The sequence below is a fragment of the Artemia sp. Qi Xiang Cuo genome, chromosome 3 (genome assembly GCF_049724085.1).
Source record: "Artemia sp. Qi Xiang Cuo chromosome 3, ASM4972408v1, whole genome shotgun sequence".
Taxonomy (NCBI): Eukaryota; Metazoa; Arthropoda; class Branchiopoda; order Anostraca; family Artemiidae; genus Artemia; species Artemia sp. Qi Xiang Cuo.
Window position 1 is genome coordinate 75766788 of NC_142796.1, and position 23014 is coordinate 75789801.

The 23014-nt window shown below is 37.6% G+C and overlaps 1 protein-coding gene across 1 annotated transcript in view; it reads right to left on the minus strand.

The window, feature by feature from the left end:
- Positions 1–23014, minus strand: part of LOC148954536 (uncharacterized) — a 149988-nt gene that overhangs the window by 110750 nt on the left and 16224 nt on the right. The window contains exon 3 of the mRNA XM_089087137.1: positions 29–586. Coding sequence (XP_088943263.1) covers positions 29–586 — 558 coding nt within the window. The remainder of the gene's footprint in view (positions 1–28; positions 587–23014) is intronic.

A 23014-nucleotide genomic window follows, 5' to 3' on the forward strand; every position in this document is an offset into this window, starting at 1 on the left:
ATCTGATTGGAATCGCTAAAATAATTACCTTGGGAATTGAACCTTTCCCACAAAATCTAACAATTTCTTCGGTAAAATCATGCCTTCCTTCAAACACGGATATTCTGTCATTCGGGCACTTCGTCTGCTGAACATTTCCATCACACTTTTTGCAATTTTCTTCCGTTGTGCCAACATCATACTTATCTAGGATGTTACCGCCTATCATAATCTGACTTCCTTGGTTGAACGATATATAATAACGACAGGCAATTGCACGTATGTAGCTACCAGGAAAGCCCGGTGAAGTAATCGTACATCCAGCTTTACTGCAAGATTGAATAAGTTTATCACAGTCTACATATTCTGGAATGGTGGGACTCATGGAATGTGCCAGTCCTGGAAAGCGATCTTCAGCTATGAGTTTTGGAAGAACAGATGTTCGAATTCGGACTTGGTTTTCCTTTCTTGGATAGTCAGAATAGTAAAATAGGAATATTGAATCAGCAAATCTTAGTAAAGTGTTTGATTTAGTTTTTCCACAGAAGCGGCCAATTTCTCTTGTTGATTTAAGTACTCTCAGTTCATCAGTCGTTTCTTCTATAACCTGAAAGAAACCAAACTCAAATCAATCTTTATTTATTGATGTCTTCATTGTCCCCTGAACTTTATTTTCACCTTTTGTAAACTGTTTACTTTCTTATATACAAGAGCTACCATCTTTTAATTACAATATAACAGAATTAGGATAATCTACTGAAAAATCATTGGCAATTACTAATGATGTTTTAACTATTCATGCATCCCATTAACGTCTTTTGTTTTTTCTTCTTTATTATCATCTTTAATTCATAAGAAAAAAAATCACAATGTCAGAAGCCAACTTAGTTTGGTTCAATTACAATCCTTTGATCAACTAAACAAAGTTCTTTATCAAACAGTTCGTGGTAACGAAACGTAGGCCTAAGTAAGGAGCGACCCGACTCAATAGTAACCAAAATTCTAAAAACCGGAATTTTGATACCAACAGATACATCAATAGAATTAGATTTTTATGCTGATTTCAAATATATAAGTTTCTTTAAGTTTAGTCTTACCTATCAAAATTACGGAGCTGATAAATTTTCCCTTATTTTCACAAAAAAGGAAAACTACCCCTGAACGTAATAGAATTTTAATTAAAATAACACCATCAGATTCAGAGTATCAAATAACCCTACTCTAGAAGTTTTAAGCTCCTATCTGCAAAAATGTGGAATTCCGCATTTTTTGCCAGAAGAAAGATAACGGATGCGTGTTTATTTATTTATTTTTTATGTTTCCCCCGGGGCGATCGTATCGATTCAGTAGTCCTAGAATATCGTGAGAGGGCTCATCTGAACGGAAATTAAAAGTTCTAGTGCCCTTTTTAAGTGATCAAAAAAATTGGAGGGCAACTTGGCTCCCCTCCCACGCTAATCTTTTCCACGAAGTCACCCAATCAAAATTTTCAGATGGCTATTTTGTTCAGCATAGCCGAAAATCTAATATATATGACTTTGAAGATGATCTAATCCCCCACAGTTCCCGGAGGAAGGGCAGCAAGTTAAGAACTTTGCCCATTGATTACATATAGTATTGGTTAATGGGAAGAAGTATACAAACGTTTCAGGAGGGATTTTTTTCTGGTGGGGGGCGTCAGAGGAGGGGGGTACGGGGCAGGATCTTTACAAGGAGAATATTTTCTTGGGGAAAGAGACATTTCTATGAAGGGGGCGTCGGATTTCCCAACAGTATTTAAAAAACGATCAGAAATTAATTTAAAAAATCAAGTTTTTTCAACCGAAAGTAAGGAGAAACATTGACAGTTAAAACAAACAGAAATGATTACGTATATGAGGGGTTCGCCCGCTAGTCAATACCTCGCCCTTTACGCTAAAGTATTTTTTTAGTACTTTCAAAAGAGCTATCTATTCTAATTAACCGGCCTTTGTGATTCAGGGGTTTGTGATCAGAACAAAATTCGAACTTTAGCGTAAAGCGCGAGATATTGACTAGGGGTAAACTCCCTAATATACGTAATAAAACATACAAATATAAAAGTTCGTTACGTAAGTTAATTCGTAAGTTACGTCAGAACAAAATTTCGAGAAAGCCATTTAGCCAAAACAAGTAAAATTAATATTCAAGATTCATTTTAATTATTCATGTACGGTGAGCCAAAATCAAAGCTTCATTAATTAAAAACGTTCAGAAATTAAATAAAAAAAACAAGTTTTTTTTAACTGAAAGTAAGGAGCGACATTAAAACTTAAAACGAACAGAAATTATTCCGTATATGAAGGTAGTAAGATTCCCTTCCGTAGCTTTAACAGTTAAATAAATAAAAACAAGTTTTTTTTAACTGAAAGTAAGGAGCGACATTAAAAACGAACAGAAATTATTCCGTATATGAAAGGGGCTGTCCCCTCCTCAACGCCTCCCTCTTTACTCTAAAGTTTTTTATTGTTTTAAAAAATAAAGTTGTGTGACAGAGTCAAACTTTAGCATAAAGAGCGAGGCGTTGAGGAGGGGACAGCCCCTTTCATATACGGAATAATTTCTGTTCGTTTTTAATGTCGCTCCTTACTTTCAGTTAAAAAAAACTTGTTTTTGTTATTTAACTGTTAAAGCTAAGGAAGGGAATCTTACTACCTTAAGAAACAAGAATATTGCGTTTTTCTTTTGATAAAGTTCTTAGAGTAATTAAAACTTTTTACGGTATTGTGGATTATGATTTAACAAAAAAAATGTTAACAGCATTTCTGCTAAATTGGGCGTCACTAGATGGAATATAGGGCGGTACTAATTTTCTCTGGGGTACTGCCTTGGGTTTCTAGTCTTATCAGTTTCAAAGGCCAAGGACCCTATATCTATCTTGGTCCTGTGCTACTGGCAGGTACTTAATAAGGTACTTGTTCCTATCTATCCCTTGTAACCAAACCAAGGATGTTAAAAATAAATCCGTCCCTCCACCTATACATATCAGTCTCGCTAGCTTCATTTGTTTTAATATGCTAAACCTGACACAGTGAAATTCCTAGAGATGTCTTTCAACTATATCCCCTCTACGATCAAACAGGCCCTAGCCCTACACTGTTCAGATAATTCTTTAATGTTCATTATCGCTGTTAGTTGGGAGGATCGAATCTCTGTTAAAAGTGACTGCATAAAGATATAAGAATAATCAGCCGCCAATATCTGATTGGTATGTAGTTTGACAGGTTGTGTAGGTAAAGTGTGGGTTGTGTAGGTAAAGTTGTGCAGGTAGTGTGCTGCCGTTTCGTTTAAGTGTGAAAGAAAAATATGTGAATCAAGTAAACTTTTTATTTACTAGTAATGCTTATTTGGGGTAATAATTGCAACGTTAATTTATCTCTTTCATTATAGTGGATTATTAAAAAAAAGATAGGTACTTTTACAAGTATTTCCTATGGGCAGAGTTCAGTCATACTCCACTCAGCCCCTATGCTTTGTTGTCTTACCTTCAATGTAAAATCTAAAGTGCCTCAGCCTTAATCTTTTCAAATAATTCGTGGTAACGTAAGTAAAGAGCAACTCGGGCAAACAGTAACCGAAACTCTGAAAAGAGTCACAAGATTTACAATTAAAGGATAAATGAAACCCAAAACGAAGAGATATTAAAATAAATAATTATATCAAACATAAACATAACTAATACTGATATGGATAAATAAATAAATATTGAAATATTCAAAATTAAATTGAATATTCAAATCAAACCTAAAACGGACAAAAAGTACTTCAAGGAGGAGTTTAGCTGCTGGCTCTTCCCTCTCCTGTTGCCATCAGGGGCGGATCTAGGATTTTTTAGCGGGGGGGGGGTGCAAAATAGGCTGATCCCATAAAAACAATTTAGAGGGGGGGCAAAATAAGTTGATCCGATAAACTTGCGTTACGAGCAAGTTTAATTAACGCAAACTTGAGTTAATTAAGTAAATCATACTACTTTAGACTACGATAGTGGGGGGGCGCCCCCTGGATCCTCCACTGATTGCCGTAATCGTTCTAAATCCTATTGCGCAATTTTGTTTTAGGGAAAATTATTTTATTACAACAGTGTGCTTTGTTTTTAAAAACTTCGACGACAGACAAAAAATAGAACATTGTAATAATCAAGATGACAGGAACGAACTAATGAAAATGAACTGAATATTTAATATATAGGATATTATCCCTGGAAACTCACCAATTCAAGATTTTCTGTTTTATTTTCCTTTTTCGTTTTTAAAGATTATAAATAAATAAAAATGTATAGTATAATTTGCTTTTAGTAAAGCGCAAATGACGCGATAGGTGTTATCTTTCCATTTATCTTTCCAGATAAATGACCTGTTTTCTTTTCTGTAATTACATTTGCCTATAAGATAATTTTCAATCATCAGTTAAACTCTCGTTGCTGTTGCTAAGCTAGATTAAATAATAAAAAAAAACAAGTTTTTTTTTTAAACTGAAAGTAAGGAGCGACATTAAAACTTAAAACGAACAGAAATTATTCCGTATATGAAAGGGGATGTCCCCTCCTCAACAGGGTTGCCACCGTCAGTAGGATTTTACTAGATCTAGTAAAAAAAAATCTAGTAAATTTAGAGGATCTAGTAAATTTCCCGAAATCTAGTAAAAACTAGTAAAAAGTCATGATTTATAGTAAACAAAACTTTTTTTATTTTACATGAATTCAGGGAAAAAAATTATCGTAAACATATGACAATTTACAATTTTTGCTTGTATGTTTTACAATTTACAATTTTGTTTGTCTGTCTCAGAGACAGACAAACAATCACCTATTTTCAGAAACAGAAACTTCACTTCCGGTGTCTAAAGGTCGACAAAATCAGCTTTCTGTGTATCAAATCTTACCAACTAAAAATGAAGCTATAATGACACTTGAATTTGAGATGATTGGGAATCTATTGGAATCAAAACAAAAGCCAACCACCCAAGGTGATTAGGTGAGTAGAAAAGTCATGATTCAGGAAGTCCCTATTGATCGTGACGGGACTCCTTATATGGGCATAGAATACTGACGGGACTCCATATATGGGCATGGAATCCCTAGGGAGAATGATTGCATAATCGCTCAATGACCTCTTTTTCCAAGGTCGATTTATTTGATGTTTCTATGTGTAATAACTCCGGAAGGAAGGTTTCACATGCGCATTGAATTCTAACGGGAACAATGTTATTGATCTAGGAGTCGAGGGGGAAGTGAATTTCCGAGAACTTGATTGCGTAATCGATCGTGAATGTTATGATCCAGAAATAGTATTTGTTGTTGTTGCTCGAGCCAAAGAGTTTCCCGGAAACAGTTAGATCACGTGTTTCCTTCTCAGCCAATCAGAGGGCTTGTTTACATAGTAGTGGCGGAGTGAATATAAAGAAAGGATTTTTGGTATAGTTTTATTAGTCTGTGAATAGAATTCAAGGAGTGAGAAGAAGAACAGTTTGACTTTACTCATTTGGATATATTTTTGTGATGGCGATGAGTGGAATGTTTACCCTATTAGAAGTTGATAGTGGAGTTGATGATAATAGTACAAGAGCACCAAACATTGCGGTGGAAATTACGAAAGGATCGCGCCTTTGTCTGGAATGGGATGCAGTATATGCAAGATATATGATATCCTTGAGCAAATTTAAAATGGAGTATCAATTATGTTTTGCCGCTAAAGTTGATATAGCACATGTGAATAGACTTCAATGTGCTTTAAGTGCATTGGTGAAACATATTGAAGACAATAAACAGTATCGTTAATTGTACATGCTCTGTATTATTGTTGTTATTGTATTTATTCAATAAAATTGTTTCTAAATCGAAAATGTTCTCTTTCTTTTATGGTTAGAGCTAACGAATCAGGATCAGTCTAGAGTCAGCAGTCGGAGTGAAAGGATTGAAAAATGAATAAATGTGAGAAAGAGAGAATTAGATCAAATCTAGTGTTTATGGAAAAACATTTGATTTTGGATGACATTTTTCTCAAGTTATCTATTCAACGCAGGATATCCTCTTGTCAGGGAACTCTTGACAATATAATGAGGAGTGATTCTCCCCCATTGGACTATTGTATGAAACTTTTAAAATGTGATTCAAATGCTTATATTGAATTTATTGATATATTAATTGAAACAAAGCAGAATCATATAGTGGATATACTTTTGAAAATATTACCAATGGATTCAATGTAGATGGCTCCCCCCATCATTCAAGAGAGATAACGTCATAGAGATACTCCTCTCTCCCCCATTTCCCTCTCATTGAATTTATCGAACGACGAGGATTAGTTTCGTTTTAGTTGTGAGTGAGTTGACATTGGAAACCGAAAAATGTTCTATATATGTCCATTGTGCATGTACACTCTTGGCAGTTGGAATCAATGTGAGAATTGTACAATTATTGATGACTATAGTGAAAAGTGTAAATTATGTAATCCTTGTAAATTACATAGAGGCTATGCAGTACAAATTAAAGGATGTAATTCATGTCTTGAGGAGGTGTGTGACTCTCATCCTAGAGGGCACCTCTGCTCCAATTGTCACTATGATAAATGTGATCAGTGGGAGAATACTTACCCCGCTATGATTGAAAAGAATCCCAAACGTGATTTTAGTTTATTGCTACGAGATTGCTATCGTCGTGGATTTAAATTATTCTGGGAAGAGGAATCTGGTCTACGATTCAACTGTTGGGGTAACAAGACAATCTGGTTTCTATGTCATCGTTGCGATGACACTACCTACTATGATTATAAACTAAGTGATTTTTATTTGGCAGTTACCGAATGTGATTCACCATTTGAAAACATTGTATGTGATATTGCTTCAAATAGACAGATTGAAACTCGTGAATTTCATAATATGAATGCAAATAGTTTCATTGACTATACAATGAGATATGACAATAGTGAAGTTACATTTTAATGTAGAAAATTTGACCCTGACTTTGCAGTCAATAAAGATCAATATACAGTGAATCCAAATGATTTACCAGCATTAGTGGCTTCACGACATTTGCCTATACACCGAAGATAAAGAAATCTAAAGTGAAGATTTATAGACATTGTTGTATATATATATATATATGCATTTTATTAGTAAACAAATTCACAAACATTTTTAATGCAGTTTACTCGTAGGGCACTGAAATCAAAACTAAATAGGTCTGAGTGGTTTTTTTCCACTAGAAAGTCGTTCAGACGGGGATTGTAAAAATAAATGTGGAGAAACTGCTTCTAAGTATAGCCGCGATATCGGAACAAAAAATATAGTAGTGCATGGAAGCCACAGCTTTTAGTCGTTAGATCCTGAACCCTCTTCCGATTTTGAATAATAGTTTTCCCACTGCTCTCAATATAGTTGCTGATGTGAGGTGTGTAGAATGTATAGGGTAGACCAAGGGGATCAAAAATTCAATCGACTTCATTGTTTGAAAGATGCACAGCCAATGACCCGTCAGCACAGTCGACGGATTGCTATTAACAATAATCATGGTATTGTTGACACTTTGAATTTTTCCAAGATAGTCCGAGGGCAGACAATAGGATTTGTACTGAGACATGTAGGGGTCCATATTAAATACATTGATTATTTGACTGGTGTTCATGGCGCCAAGCTTAGTAGAACACTGCCTTCGGGAGTGATTTCCCAATAGGTTTCATATTGATTTAGTGAGATTAGTCTAATACTCTCAGCCAATGGGTCGGCAAATGTGCACTCTAAACGCACACTCCCCGTACGTACTATACTCATATCCTGTGTACCTAACAAATCCAATACAATGATACCATGTGTTTTAGCAAACCTATCTTGGGTTATACCATTTTCAAATAGTTGAGAGTCATGGTCTAGAGTTTGCATGGTCAACTCGTACAATGTTCTATAGGATTTATCAAAAGATAGATTGTAGAGTGGGATGCCGTTTACTTTGCACACAAGAGACGAAAGTCCGAACATCTCGAATTGATGCGGAAATTCAGTCCATGATCCAATTACACTGGTGCTTTTTACGAAGGCCAACGAAAGTTTTGACGGAATTTTACCCTTGATAAAGGATGAATCGGTGAAGGTGCGGAGCCTCTGGCCACATGACGCGGAGTGGTGATTGTATGAGGAACAAGTAGTTTAATATTGTTGCCAGTGGCTCTCAGTTTTTCCACGGCCAAAGCAACAGAACTCATAACCTGTTGTTTGCGTACATGAAGTATTGCCGAGGTGAGGGAGAGACTTACATCAGGATTGGCAGCAAGTTCTTTTCTCAATATGAAATTGGAGGGTGCAAGCGTTAGTTTTATATCCACTTTAACATTGGGCGGCATCCATTGGGGTATATTAAATATTTCATGATATATTTTTCCAACTAGATATAATTCACTAGTTGTAGCATTTGTAAGTGCATCTGTACTATCAGTATTAGTAATATATTCATATCCATTGGAGGTACCTCTCATTTCCTTGTATGACTTGGGTGTCATCAGCATGAATTGCATATAGCTAGTATAATTTGAGAGATTGTTGCTTGTGCTCACCAGCGTGCCATTGATGTAGACACTAATTTGACGAAATAAATTATGTAATACACAATTTTCATAGGATATTCCATCGCCCCGAATTGGCATTGTATTATCGGATTTCAGGACTTTCATTTGCAAATCTATAAATGTTGAAGACATGTTCATAAAGTAGTCTTCATTGGAATAAATTTGAAAGTGGATATTATCGGAGAGGGGTTGTAGTGGATAGAATTGTTCATAGTATCCATGCTTAACACTCACATCAACATTTTCAGCATTGAATAGATTCAATGCGGTTGTGATTGAAGGTCGAGAATACTTATGCGGTAGGTAGGACATTTTAGGAGAAGAAATCTAGTTTCGATCTGACAATTTTCTTTCTGGGACTTCTGTTTACAGAACGTGTCCGCTTTTTCCTTCTTTTCTTTGACAAGAGGGATGATGTCTTTTGTTTCCAACCTGAGTGGAGACTGATGAGTGATGCATTGTTTCTTGACCTTTTTAAACCTTTTTCACTTTGTTTAAATTTCTTGCCAAGGGTTCGCACACTGGACCTAAGATTTTCCAAAGAACTTTTTTTTAAATCCTTTCCAGAGGCCCAATCGTTTAGTGTAGAGGATGAAAAATCTGTCACAGTCGGTACAAGATATTTTTTAGCCAGTGGTAGTGAAGAGCGAAACAGCTTAGCAAACCAACTGCCAAGACCATAGCCAGACATTGACGAGCGCCCTTTGTAATAGTCCATTCCATTGCCCTGTTGTCTCGGGCCAAGAGTATTAACATAGCAGTCAATATCAGGACAAGTGAATACCACTTTTATTAGACATCTTGCTTTTGAACGATTGGTCGAAAATGACATGTAATCACAGCCAAACCCTTTGAAATTGCTATTGGATCACCTAATTCAGTTCTTAGTGTTAACTGACAGAGTTCCAAATAGGAAGTGTTTACGGGAATATGCTGAAGATGCTTTATATTGTAGTGGTGAATATGCTCTTGATTGGTTTTTCGTTCAAGAACTCGTAGGAGGGGAACATTTGAATTACTAACCCGAGGTGTTTCCACAAATGAAGCGTATATAAATACACAGGTGTCAATGGAGAAGGCAGGCGGATATTCAGCAAAAATGAAATTAGTGTTTCCGGCACTTTTACTATTGATTATATTGAGCTTAAAGCCAAGAACATACTTTAGATTATCGTTGAGAATAACCTTTTCACTGGCAATAGGTGAACTAATGTAGATATCTTGCCCTCCTCCTTTGAATAGTTGAAATGAAAAGCCCCCTTTTTACGAGCGGAAATTCTTTTATTAATAGAACGACATAAATCATTCATACAGGTGAGTTCCTCGTAAGGTAATTCAATATATGGTTAATCCATCCAATTGATTTTTTGAATTTGTTCTTGATCACCTGTTGGTGGCGGCGGCCAATCATAGGGTCTGATTTTTATTTCATATTTACGATCCTTTCTCAGGATATCATAGGTATTTTTGAGAATACAGTCGACGAGAGCCGCTTCATATTTTCCATTATCAATTTTGATGGTGGGCGAGAGCTTCATTCCATCATCACTTATTCAGGTGATGGTAGAGAGGTACAGAAACATTGGACATTAAATTCACAAAGAAATTATTGGGCATTTTTAATGTCTTCAACACTGACCCAAGAATCAAAATCTGAGTTTTATCCTAGCCAGCAAACCAACAACTGTTTCTGATCATGGCGTGTACGACTCTTTAATAACTTTTCAATTTGATACCTGTCACTACTGTTCCTAACGTTTTGCAGTTCATACTCATAAAAACCAACAATAATCTCGTCATCTTTTCTGTTTCACAGTCGATATGTCATGGGTTTGGTGTCTAGAATTTTGGATACTTTTCAAAGTTCGGTGCTCCATAAATAATTCCCGTATTCAAGAATATTGCTTGTTTTATTAAATCGAACAGTATCACCAACATTGAATTTCTTCTTTTTTTTCTCTTTTTCACCATTGGATTTTTACTATAGAAAAGCATAAAATGTATTTTCATTGTAGTGAACACCCCGAGGGCATGAGTTGGACAGAGATCGATGGGGTCGATGGTTATAAGTCTGCATGATTTTATCTAAATCATGAATAAAAGCCGGTGTTTTTTTCAATGTGCAATATCTTGAAATTAATAGACGAATCGTTCTTATTAATCGTCCAGCCAATGCAGCCTTTATCGGGCTGTGACTATGATAGAGTATTTTATTATATTTCAAAAGAACCTTTTGTGCATGGGTATTAACAAATTCACTACCACGATCCGATTGAATTTTTCTATAAGAATCCTGTTCTAGAATACTTTCAATGGCCCTAGCAACTCCACCACCTCTCTTTGATCGTAGTGGAACGCCATAGAGATAGTGACTACGGACACTGATTGCCACCAGAATATATCTGTATGGCGCATTGTGAGGTTGTTGAAGTGCGTCTAGAGCTTAAAGATCCGTTTGCATTATATGCAGAGGTAAAATGGCTTTAGTTTGTCGATAATGTTTGCTGCGAAGCCTGTGATTCCGATGTAGTGTGTAACTCGGTTCATTTTCTAGATACTCTTTTGCATTTTTCAATGTGGTGCCGGAGACAGCTTTGGAAAGCGTTTTGGGGGAACTTAAACTTCCCGCTTCGCCAATATTTTCATAGACACCTTTCAGAACTTCATCCATTTTGAGCGTAGACATGTAGTGTAAAGACCACTCCCCTTTTGCACACTGGTGGATGAATTAATTCGTCTTCGCTTTTGACTAGCAGCCAAAGGTGTTGTAAAATCAATGACGCTGCTATCGTCTTCAAATATTGAATCTTCTTCTTTTTTAAATGATGGTTTTGGAGGAGGAGGACTATATTCTCTTAGTTTCTTTCGAATTTGCTTATTGCCAATAAGACTTTTGGGAAAGTTTGATACACACAGAAAGGTGTATAGATTATCGTCAAAGGATATGACTCCTTTACGATTCGTCACCATATCACAAATTAAATCAACTAGATTATTACTTTTTCCCAGAATTATAATTCTTGGCTTTGTGCTCTTAACTTAAACTTTATTGCAAGCTTCCAAAATGATATAAGATAAAACTCTTTTACTCCGTTCTCGATAGGTCAGTGTTACTAGATTTCCAATTTTCAATAAACTTGACTTCACTTCCTTCTCTAATGATGCTGCTACAGAATCTTGAGGAGATGTTTCCTGTTTAGAGGGGTCAGTGACAACAGTGGGTCTCTCACGATATGGTTTATGTTTGTCCACACGTCGCAATGCATCTTGATGTAAAAGCAGTTTTTTGTCATCGGCAATATTCTCATCGTTAATGAATTTGCTTAGATTGTCTTCAAAATGTTCGACGGGCGAGAGGACAAGTTCAAATGGTGTCAATTTATAGGGTTTTGCCATTCTCTAGAGAAAACTGTTTACAAGTCCTGCAATTATCGGTAGTAAAAGTGTGAAAAAGCTACCGCCTGCTTGAAGGAGCCGTGCTCTTTTTAAATTTTTCCCCTTTTTTTTAAAAGACAAATCACCTACCGTGGAAACATGTTGCTTTGTGTGTTTTGTAAAACCTTCTGGCAGTTTAACATTTCCCTCAGTTAAATTTAAACAAAGTTCAGATATTAGATTAATGAAATCATTGTCAACCCAATGTTTGAGTATAGCCTTCCTAAGCAATGGTTTTGACGTGCTTAAAACGGAGAACAGATGCCGTTGTTCGTGTAGTTTCTTCAGTGTCATAATGGCGACTAATAGTCTTTTCTACTGTTCACCGGAAGATATACTGTAATTTCACTGTTGAAAATGTCGGTGACTACACGTAGATCCTCGGGAGTGCTCTTATTATGTTCCAAAAAATTGTACCCATTGGGCTGGATAGGCGCCTGAGTTTATGCTTACAATATAATTTTCGGAGCACGGGGTTATATCTGTTTTTTGAGAGTTATTAGCGAGCTAGAATCACGAACGACTCGATAGATAATATAGATGGTGCAATTCAAAGCAAGGGTTCGCACACCTTTGCTCTGATGAAACAGATTGTGTAGAACCAGAGTTATGGAAATGTGTTCATGATGGGAGCGAACAGTGAACAATTGTAGTATTTCCTTCGAGAACTGTTCAACGGATTCAGCCAAATCATCAATAATCAGCCGCGAGTTCGGTTCAATACTAATGAAAACATCTAGTCCTCGTATGAATTGTATTGGTATGGTTGTGTCAATATCTTTTATTTTATCATAGGACTCATGCCAAATACTATAGCAATAGTAGATTTTTTTCGGTTTTTCCAAAAACATTTTATCACAATTTTGAATTATTTTAGCTAAAAGTGTTGTTTTCCCCGACATTGAGGGACCACACAGAAACGATCTGAAGGGTGTTTTAAATTGATACATGCTGTTGACAACAGTCGGACTGCAACTAACTGTAATTCATACGTGCTCAATGAATAAGTAGTAATTTCCACATAAATCTATCTATTCAAGAACAATAAAAAAAACAATATTTCGTGGCTGCTTTTATTTCGACACTGCATGAAAACAAATATTTGCAGTCAACATGAACTGCACAACAATAAAAATAACACTTGTTCAACAAGAACAGTTTACAAAATTTCTCCGGTAAAAATTAAAACTATTTGTTAAACATGAACTGCTCGGAAATTATAGCAATTAAATAAAAAAAAACACTTTGTCCGTCAGCAGAACTTATTTTCTTTAAAAAAAAAACACTTTTCGGTACAAACACTTTTCTTTTAATATTTTAAAGCAATTATTGTAAAATTAAACACTTTTCTGTAAAAAAAAAAACAAAAAACACTTTTTGTACAACAACGACAAAACAGAAAACACACTTGGAAATTGCTAGCACAGTTGAACACATTACGGTGAATTTAAAGGTGTGGGACCCCCCCCCCGCCCCCGGGAGCCGCGGAGGCCGCAGGCGGCCGGCCGCGGGCGGGACCCCCCCCCCCCCAGCCCCCGGGAGCCGCAGGGGCCGGCCACGGGCGGGACCCCCCCCCCGGGAGCGGCGGTGGAAAAACAATAGTTGTCCGGTCACTGCTACAGGTTAGTGGTTGGGTTAGTGCTGGTTAGTGATTGGGTTAGATGAACAGTTGAGTTGAGGTGGTTAGACTAGGTCATGGTGGATAAAAAGATGAGCACATGTTGGAGTATTTATTATATGAGCGAGTTGGTGGTGGTGGTTATTTGGTTAGTTCAGGTTAGTTTAAATTATCCAGACAAAGTTGATTGCAATAGTCAATGCATTCAACTCGGTCTGAAATACAGTAATGGCCATGAGGTAGGACAGTCACACCATTCTCGAGCACATAGACTTTGTCGGATATACACGACATTGCATTCTTTTCCACTCTCACAGTATAATTTCTATACTGTAGAGAGCGAATTGCAAGCACTTCTGCTCCCGGCACTAGGCTACTTTCTACAAAATCTCTATACACGCTCATGTTGAAATTGCTCTTTACAAAATTTGTAGGCACCCCTTTAAACGCCTTCTTTTCATCACCATTATGAGTTTTCACGCAATAAACTTTGGGGCCCGGGAACACCCCCTGGATATCAAATCACTCCCCGTCTCTGATTTTAACATTAATAGTTGGTTGGGGGCTTGACGTTTCACCAACTCGGGGTAGAGAGATGGACTCCAGTTGGTGAAATCCATCCGCGAGCTGATGTGCACCCCATTTTGCAAATCACCCAATAAATCCAATTCAGTCCCATTTACCTTTAACAGCAGAGAATCTGTATCACCATAGTAAACTTGAACCTCCCCTCCCGTGGCCATTGCACCTTGCACACATTGTAAAAGAACGACAACATGAGCTTTTTGGAAATTTCAAGTAATGAACTGCCGCCTGCTATATTCTCGTTCAGTACTACATTTCGCTTTTGCCTGTTTAGAAGAACCATGCCAGTCTCTATGCTCGTGAATGATGTAAAATTGGGGTCGGCAATAATTCGTGCACACTCTAGAGGGTCAGTCACGACGTCGCAGTGAGATCTATTACGAACGCTTTCACACATTTTGCCAAACGGTGAAATTAGGATGAGCTTATACATGTCCTTCTCCACCTTTGAGTTTGCCCTAGAGCGTTTATCGACAAAGGTGTCGATAAACGTTTTCAAATAGGGTCGCTGATTGAACTGCAGGACCCTGTGTATTTTGGTGATCTTGAAATCATTGCTCACCATCCAGTGCAAAAGCACATGGTGAACAACAATATACTCCATAGGGTCAAAAGCAGCAATCAGTATTTGTTGGGAGGGAGACCATAGTATCCCCATATCTTTAACTATTAATTGTTTGTAGGGGCTCAGAGAGCAACTGCTCACTAATCAATTGATAAAGGGAAAGACAAAATCTTTGACGGAGTCGTGAAGCGCCAGCGGAATGTGACCGTCAACTTCAAAAAACCATTCTTGTGGCCTATTGTCCTCGACGGTGGTAATGTCGGGGAACTCACAAGGATTCTCAAGCCATCGATAGTTCCCACATGGCAAAGAGTAGTGTGACATTGCCGAGGGGTACAATGAGTTCATGTCCAAGAACACTTCGTTCGACATTGTACCGGTACTTTGCTCACTCTGATTGGTTGACAAGATGCAGTCCCAGTAATAAACGTACCCATCCCACATTAAACGCGCTACAAAAATGGGTAGATCTACGTCTATGATTAGGCTTATATCCTCCCAGCTAATTTTTAAAATTAAATCCATAACAAAATGGGGTGTAGAAAAATAATAGCCTATATCTAACCTGAACTCTGAATAGATCTGGTCTGTGTTCTTACAGACTATATCCAACAGAGTTAGAACGTCACTGGCCAAGTACAGTCTACAATAATCCCACCCATTTTTACAATCCCCCTCGGACCACACCTTCTTGGCAAACTCATACTCCTCGGCTGTGCATTCACTGTTGGTCAGTGAATTGTAAAAATCTTCAATTGGAGGTAGTTTCTCCTCACTTAAGCGTGCACCAGAACAGTAATAGTCGTGTGCGTATATAACTTTGCAGGTCAACAGGTCATAAATTTCACTGACTGGAAAGTGCTGTTTAAGCAAGGGAAAGCTTTCAAAATTATCGCTTTTTTGCGCTTGAAGGAATTGACTCAATGCCTTGGGAAAAAAACTAAAAGACTCTAAAAACCTAATTCTATTCCAGCACGTCCGTTTATTATCCACTGCCTGCCATTTCAGCTCGAGAAGCAACAACTTCTCGGCTGATTTGGGAATTATGTTATAGATAAATGAACTATTTACCCATGTACAATCTACTCCCCCTCCCGCCCTATGCTTACGTGCCCGTGCCGGTACAATAAATTTCAAATCATAATTAGAGTTGTGGATAAAAACAGGGATACAAAACTGCTGACTAACATTTAAATTACACGATTGATGCGCTACCCCCCTAAAATTACTACCCCCCGAGGATATTTCCTGCCACAAATGATTATGGTCTCTGACTTTCTCCCTCCCCCCTCTTTTCCCTGTAGCCCCCTTATCCCCCTCCTCTGCAAACTCCCCCTTACATACCCAACATATTTTTTGATTTTTAATCGCGAGACGATCCTCTGCAGACAACAACATTGGATAATGGGTATTTCTCAAGCGAAAAATAGCACCATTAGCCGCGCCAATCAGTTTAGTCAGCACCTTGACCCTGCACTTGGGTCCCTCATCCAATATCTCTACTATTTCTAACAACCGCGTGGTGTTATAACTGTCTGTTTGCGCGTGGGTGTAGGGAACTGCACTGACCTGATGCTCTTTAACTTGATTAGGATATTGGGGGTCATTCATCTCCACCAGCTTAGCTTCACAGTCTACGGATCTTTTTTCACACTGGAGAAGGGTATTTTGAAAATTTTTGAAACGTAGAATGAACCTATCCCCAGAAACCGTTTCCACTGTCTGATAGCCATGGCGGATAAAATGCCTCATATGATTTTGCAACTTTAGTTCACTCCAAAATCTAGAGAGGAATGTTGGACAGTAGAAATGGGCACTCTGTTTCTTACCCTCTCCCTGAACTCTACTAATGTCGGTAATAGGGTTAAAATGGCCAATTGAATTGGCAGGGTCACTAGGTAGTGTGTATAACAACCAAACCCAGTGTCTGACCAAATCAACTGACGGGCCCCTTACAGGGAAAACCACCCCCTTCTTTTTAGAACGAACCCCATCTTCAAATTCTGTTTCGTATTGTACCACAGTAACGCCGATATTTAAATGGGCATTAGCCCTTTCAAACATATCAATGGATCGTAGCGTTACTGGGAATTTCCCCTCTAAGCAAGAAAAATCTACAATGGGGAAATCGGACCCATCCTTCCCATGTACAGCCCAATTGTCTAAATTCTTCTTGGTAGCGTCCCGAGCTAGAGGCTCGAATGCTGATATGAGGAAAGCATATCTGAAACACTTTTGACCTGTTTCAAAACAGATCTGCTGGACACCTTTACAACCTTCTAGATATGGATTATATTTTAAAACTATGCCCTCATTCCTATGCCCCCCTATTAAAATAAAATCTTTCTTAAATTTATATATATTTACGCTTAAATTTTCAAAAAAAAGAACTAAGAGAGCCACTCCCATTTTCTTTAAAGTTCTCGAGATGCGTTATAATTTGATCGACCCAATCGATGAAAGTACCCTAAAAATTCTCCAAATTCGAATAAACCAAACGTATCTCGTAATGTATATAATGATAATAAACATCGCTTTGTCCTTAATATAAATAGAACACTTTTAAAACAATAGAAGCCTTTATTAATTCCCTCTCCCAAAATTTAATTTTATTCTCCAGAAGTGCATGAATTTTATCTAAATATGCATGCACAATTTCTACAGGGTCAAAACAAATTTTCCCCCCATTAGTGAATTAAAGGGATCACCAAACGTCGCAGTGAAAACAACTATTGCATTTAAAATTATGTGGGTCAATCTAAACTCTGGAGGCGGTGTATCGTCCTCCCCCTCTTGGTTAAGACCCCCTCCTCCCACGTCGTCAAATAAAACATGCAGATGTAACACTTCATGTGTTCGAATTTGAGTCAGGATGGGCACTTAGGTTGGAGGAGGAGGGTTACCACGTAAATCTTTTGTAAAATCGTCTAAAATTTGCAATGTATTTTGGCTCAAGTCTACCAGCTCAACTGTGCTATTATCTAAATTAAAAAGAAAATCATCTAAAAACTCGTCAATATTAAATTGTACTCCAATGCTATCATCCCAAGTTGAATTGTTGGGGGACTCCGTGTGTGCCTCCCCTCCTTCTCCAACTTACGAGCAGGGGGGGTATGGTAAATCTGGGACCAATGCTCCAACCTATAAATGAAAAATAGCTTATTTTCAAAGTATTCAAATCATCCCTACTGTAAAAATTTTAATTATTGCATAATAACATTTGGTTAATTCAACTGAAGATAATCTAAGATATGACATAGAAGCGCATCCTGTAGTGCTTCTCTGGCCCACAGCGCATCCCTGTGGCGCTTCCCTGACCCGTGGCGCTTCTTGGACCCGCGGCGCTTCCCCCAGCGCTTCCCGGCGCATTCCAGGCTCCGTGGCTCCCGGCCATTTACATAATGCCCCAAAAAAGTTGAAATATTTCTAATTCCATACAGGTTCGGTAAACACAAGAGTTTAATTATACAGGTTAGATGAACAAGCTTGAACTTCAAAATGTTGAGAACCGTGAAGTTACTTTCCCCTCACTTCTTAGGCATTATACCACTATGTTTTGACATAAAGCTCTCCGCGCGAGGTTATAAATAATTTTGGCATCTCCTTTCCCAGTCTTGTTTTACATTAGCGGTTTTAGTCAATCAAGGTTTCAATGGCCTTTGCGTAATTCTGTGTTTTCTGAAATAGCGGAGAACACATTGTCGGCAAAATTAATATTTAGAACATTGGAGTTCTATATTCTCTGTAAGAGTAAAACATTGCACGATAGAAATATTCAGTGTAAATTAGAACGATAATATGTGACAGATGGGATAATCTCTCTTAAAATTAGGTGAAAAAGAGCAGTCGGTGTTTCCAAGGTACCTAAAATATATGTGATAGCAATAGAGAAAATAGTAAAGATTATAAAAAATAGCATTTTGAGTTTCAATGGCGGTGATAATTAATAGAAATTACATAAAAATATTCACATATGAAATATCGAAGCGATAGCAAAGATTAGAAAAGAGTGGTTTCTTTTCAAAAAAAATACATTTATATATCTCCGAGTGGGATAAATTAAAAACTCTGGTTGGGGGGTTAGGGGTTAAGATCCCGCTGTGATATGTTTATATTGAGATTGACAAATAAAAAAACATTGGACGGACGAGATGGGTAGGAAAAATGCTTACATTAGAATAATCTATCTTGGCTTGGGTGCCGAAAGGTCTAGGTAGTGCGTATTAGAGGGTATCCTCCTGATCTTGAATAGGCGGGGCAACCCCTCAGACACTCGATATTTCATGATAAGGGGGTGGTGGGCCGGCTATTTCATGATCTTGCGTAGCTTCGGCATTGTAGTTAACCGCCCACTCTCTCTTAAGTTTTCTGCCAGGCTGCATTGGGGCTGCCTCACCCCCTCTGGCTTTCTTGGAAGGTGGAGGCACGCATTATTCACAATTTCCCTGAAAAAGAAGAGAGAAAATTAGTATCAAAATAATGTACTCCTTTTTTACAGAAAGAAAGTTAGTGCCCTCGTCCATATAATTTTGTCTAGAAAAGCATTAATCACTGTTCAGTAAAGCAAAAAGTAAAAATTTCGCGAGAAATATATTAGGCTTAGAAATCAAACATTTTTATTATACAATCAGTAGTGTATAGCCATAGGATAGGAATCATTGTTTCTATTTTTACCATTTAGAAAAATATTAAATTTTCAGGTCTATAGGCTTTAAATTAGATCGTTAACCCATCGACCTGTAGGCCTATATTTTGCAAACATAGGTTAAAAGACTATTCAATTTATTCATAATATTAGCTACATGCAAGTCCCAAAGACTTTTCTAGCCCTGCACTGTTTGTTTTAATTTTACACTGATGGCGGTAGAATTGAAGGCATTGCCCTCCCCCTTTACATGATTTACTTACAACGAAGCTGTTAGAAGCTATGTATTGACCCCTCCGCCCTGTCACATCATGTTCTAAATATATTGTTAAACTTAATTTGAAAATAATCTCTTTCATCGCTTCTCCGACAAATACAAGTCCCTTACTTTTAATTCGAAGTAATAGTTTGTTTTCATTTTACACTGATGGCGGTAGAATTGAAGGCATTGCCCTCCCCTTTTACCTAATTTGCTTACAACGAAGCTGGAAGACGAAATTTCGTTGGAACTCCCCCCTTTCAACTTCTGTTATAACATGTTTGTTTATATTACATTGGCTATTCTCTCTAGAGACAGCGATATGAAAAATACAAGGTTACTAATACCCAATCTTAATATAATGCAATAAATTTATGATTAAAACCGATTTAATTTGACAGTAAAAACAAAACCCTTTGACTAGACCGATAGCGTGAACACACCGGAAAAAGGATGACAGCTAATTATAGGCCTCAAATTGGAGTCTTGTGTCAAATCAGAGCGGGCTAATAACAACAGAGCGATGGATGTCTCAGTTAGAGAAAAGATTACAATTGAGAAAAGCCAAAATTTAACGAAGGGATAATTATTTCTTTTTGTGAGAATTTTGGTTGTAAAACAATGGTGGGAGGGGGTTAGGGTAAAAAGAATATATTTTATGTTTTCCATTGATTATAATGATGTTTGTATGGTTTGGGGGGGGAGGGATTTGGGGTAAAGGAATATATTTACGTTTTAGCTGAATATACTGGAGGATGTCCAAAGAAAATTCGTTTTGAAAATAAAAATGCACTTACATTGCTAATTGCGGCTGCCAAGGCCTCAAGCTCATCAATTATGTTAATTGTTCTATCCATTGTCTCACAATACTTTCTGATAATTGAATCACATTGCATGCCCGTTATATACGAAATCTCAAGGTCTAATTGTTATGTAAACAAAGCCCTCTGATTGGCTGAGAAGGAAACACGTGATCTAACTGTTTCCGGGAAACTCATAACATTTGGCTCGAGCAACAACAACAAATACTATTTCTGGATCATAAAATTCACGATCGATTACGCAATCAAGTTCTCGGAAATTCACTTCCCCCTCGAGTCCTAGATCAATAACATTGTTCCCGTTAGAATTCAATGCGCATGTGCAACCTTCGTTCCGGAGTTATTACACATAGAAACATCAAATAAATCGACCTTGGAAAAAGAGGTCATTGACCGATTATGCAATCATTCTCCCTAGGGATTCCATGCCCATATATGGAGTCCCGTCAGTATTCTATGCCCATATAAGGAGTCCCGTCACGATCAATAGGGGCCATTCTACTTAGGTGAATCTCCTCAGTTTGAAAATTTTTATTGAGCAAAAAGGAGCCTGCTGAGAGTACTATGAAAACGAAAGAAAAGAAGAAAAGAGAGAAAAAAAAGAAGAAAAAAGGAAAAAGATTTTGAAAATCGTATTAATTATCCTCCTATAGTAAAAATCTATGCTTGATGGTGCGCTTGCGGCATAGCTGCACGCGCAAAAATTTTTTTGAGAATCTAGTAAAAACAGATGCGATCTAGTAAATTTTCCCTCTCTGAATTAGTAAATTCTTCCGGGTCCGGGTGGCAACCCTGATCCTCAACACCTCGCTCTTTACGCTAAGGTTTCTTATTGTTCTAAAAAATAGAATTGTGAGAAAGAGTCAAACTTTTGCGTAAAGAGTTAGGTTGGGGCAAATTTAAGGTCCATCACCACGCAAAGTGCTCTGTATAGAAGTCATGTTTTAGTTGTTAGTCTGTATTGAGAGTCTGCATAGAGACCCCGCATAGGGAGTCTGTTTTAATATTGGTGTTTTGTGACTTTTTGGAGGAATACAAGTAAGGTATTTTCTACAGCCGTGTAGATTATTTTTCCAGGGACCCAGGCAGGGTAGGAAAAAGAGTTTGCCAGACATACCGTTATTTAGTATATCGACAGGGGGGGGGGTCCGTTTACCCTCTAAGGAGATAGCTAGAGATTTTAGTCGTGACTTAGGTTGGGTGCACCCTTGGCCTAGAGTTTGACCGTTTGGCTGTTCGATCACGTTTCCATACCCTGGAGCAGGGTATAACGTAAAAAGGGTGCTAATGTACTCTATCTTTACGGAACAGTAGCGGTGACCGCGGGCATTCCATTACAATATTTGGCGCCAGCAAGGCTTCCTCTCCAGTAAGTGGTCTAGCACCATTTTTGCACCAATAACTGGTGGAAGCCGTGGCTACCAGTGCGAACAATAGGCTTTACAGCTCTTACGGTTAGAAAAGGGGGAAGTGGGTAGTAGCTAAGCCTCTCCTTAAAGTATTTTTTGTTCGTTTTAAGTTTGACCTGAATATTCGATTTAATTTATACTCTTTTTTAGATTTATCTATTCATCTATAAATGTACAAATTGCATAAATTAAATTCCTTGACCCGGAGACTATGGATGCATGGCATCCCCAGAAGCATAGCTACTAGACGTTGCGACAATTTTAAATAAAATCACCATTCAAGATTTTTTAAAAACTAAAAGATATCTTAAATAAATCCTAAAAAGAGTATACACTAAATTCAAATCGTATTTTTGGAGCACCTACCTGAAGAAATTGTGTGTTCTCGATAAAACGAGGTTTAAATTCATGGCTTATGTCATGGGTTTGCCTTTTGGAAGTCTGTCCTCAATCCAACCTGTGTTGGAGGAAAGGGTCTCAAAATTGTTCATCATCATATAAACAAGTTCAGGTTGCCGGGTATTAACCAAGTTTGATTCGTGAGCGTCCTAATAGTGACGTCTCAGATATAAGATCCAACTTTAAGGGTAACTTCTCTGGGGAGTGTGAAGAAAAAATTGAGGGGGAGACACTGTTAAAATCAGGACATGAATGTCCTATTGAAACAAAACAGTAGGCTAGTCAGATTTCAGCAAAATTTAACGTAAAGTGAGGGATAATATTCTCGTTGGGTTTTTTTTTCAGAGTCTGCACCTGATTTAGTTTCCATGTAGGGTGGAGTTTCCCAAACTTTGGTCATCTACCAGATGAGATTCCTAAATTTCCGTACAGTCTTACAAGAAGTAGCCACTAATTTTTCTTGGGTCTTCTCTTGTCCTCGAGCAATCCTACTTTTGTTAGGGAGAAGGGTCTTAAAGATTATGTTATCAGAATTGGTACGAAAAGTTGTTTTTTTTTTTGAAAGAATTGACAATTAGAGTGGCTGTGCTTAGCATCCACATTGTTTTTGTGCGTGTTTTTCTCTGCTCTTATAGAATAAACTGTAATTGTCCCCGCAAGCAAGTATCATAAGACCTAGTGGTCCTCGTTTTATTTATGGTTAAAGCTCTGTCTTTAAATTTATAA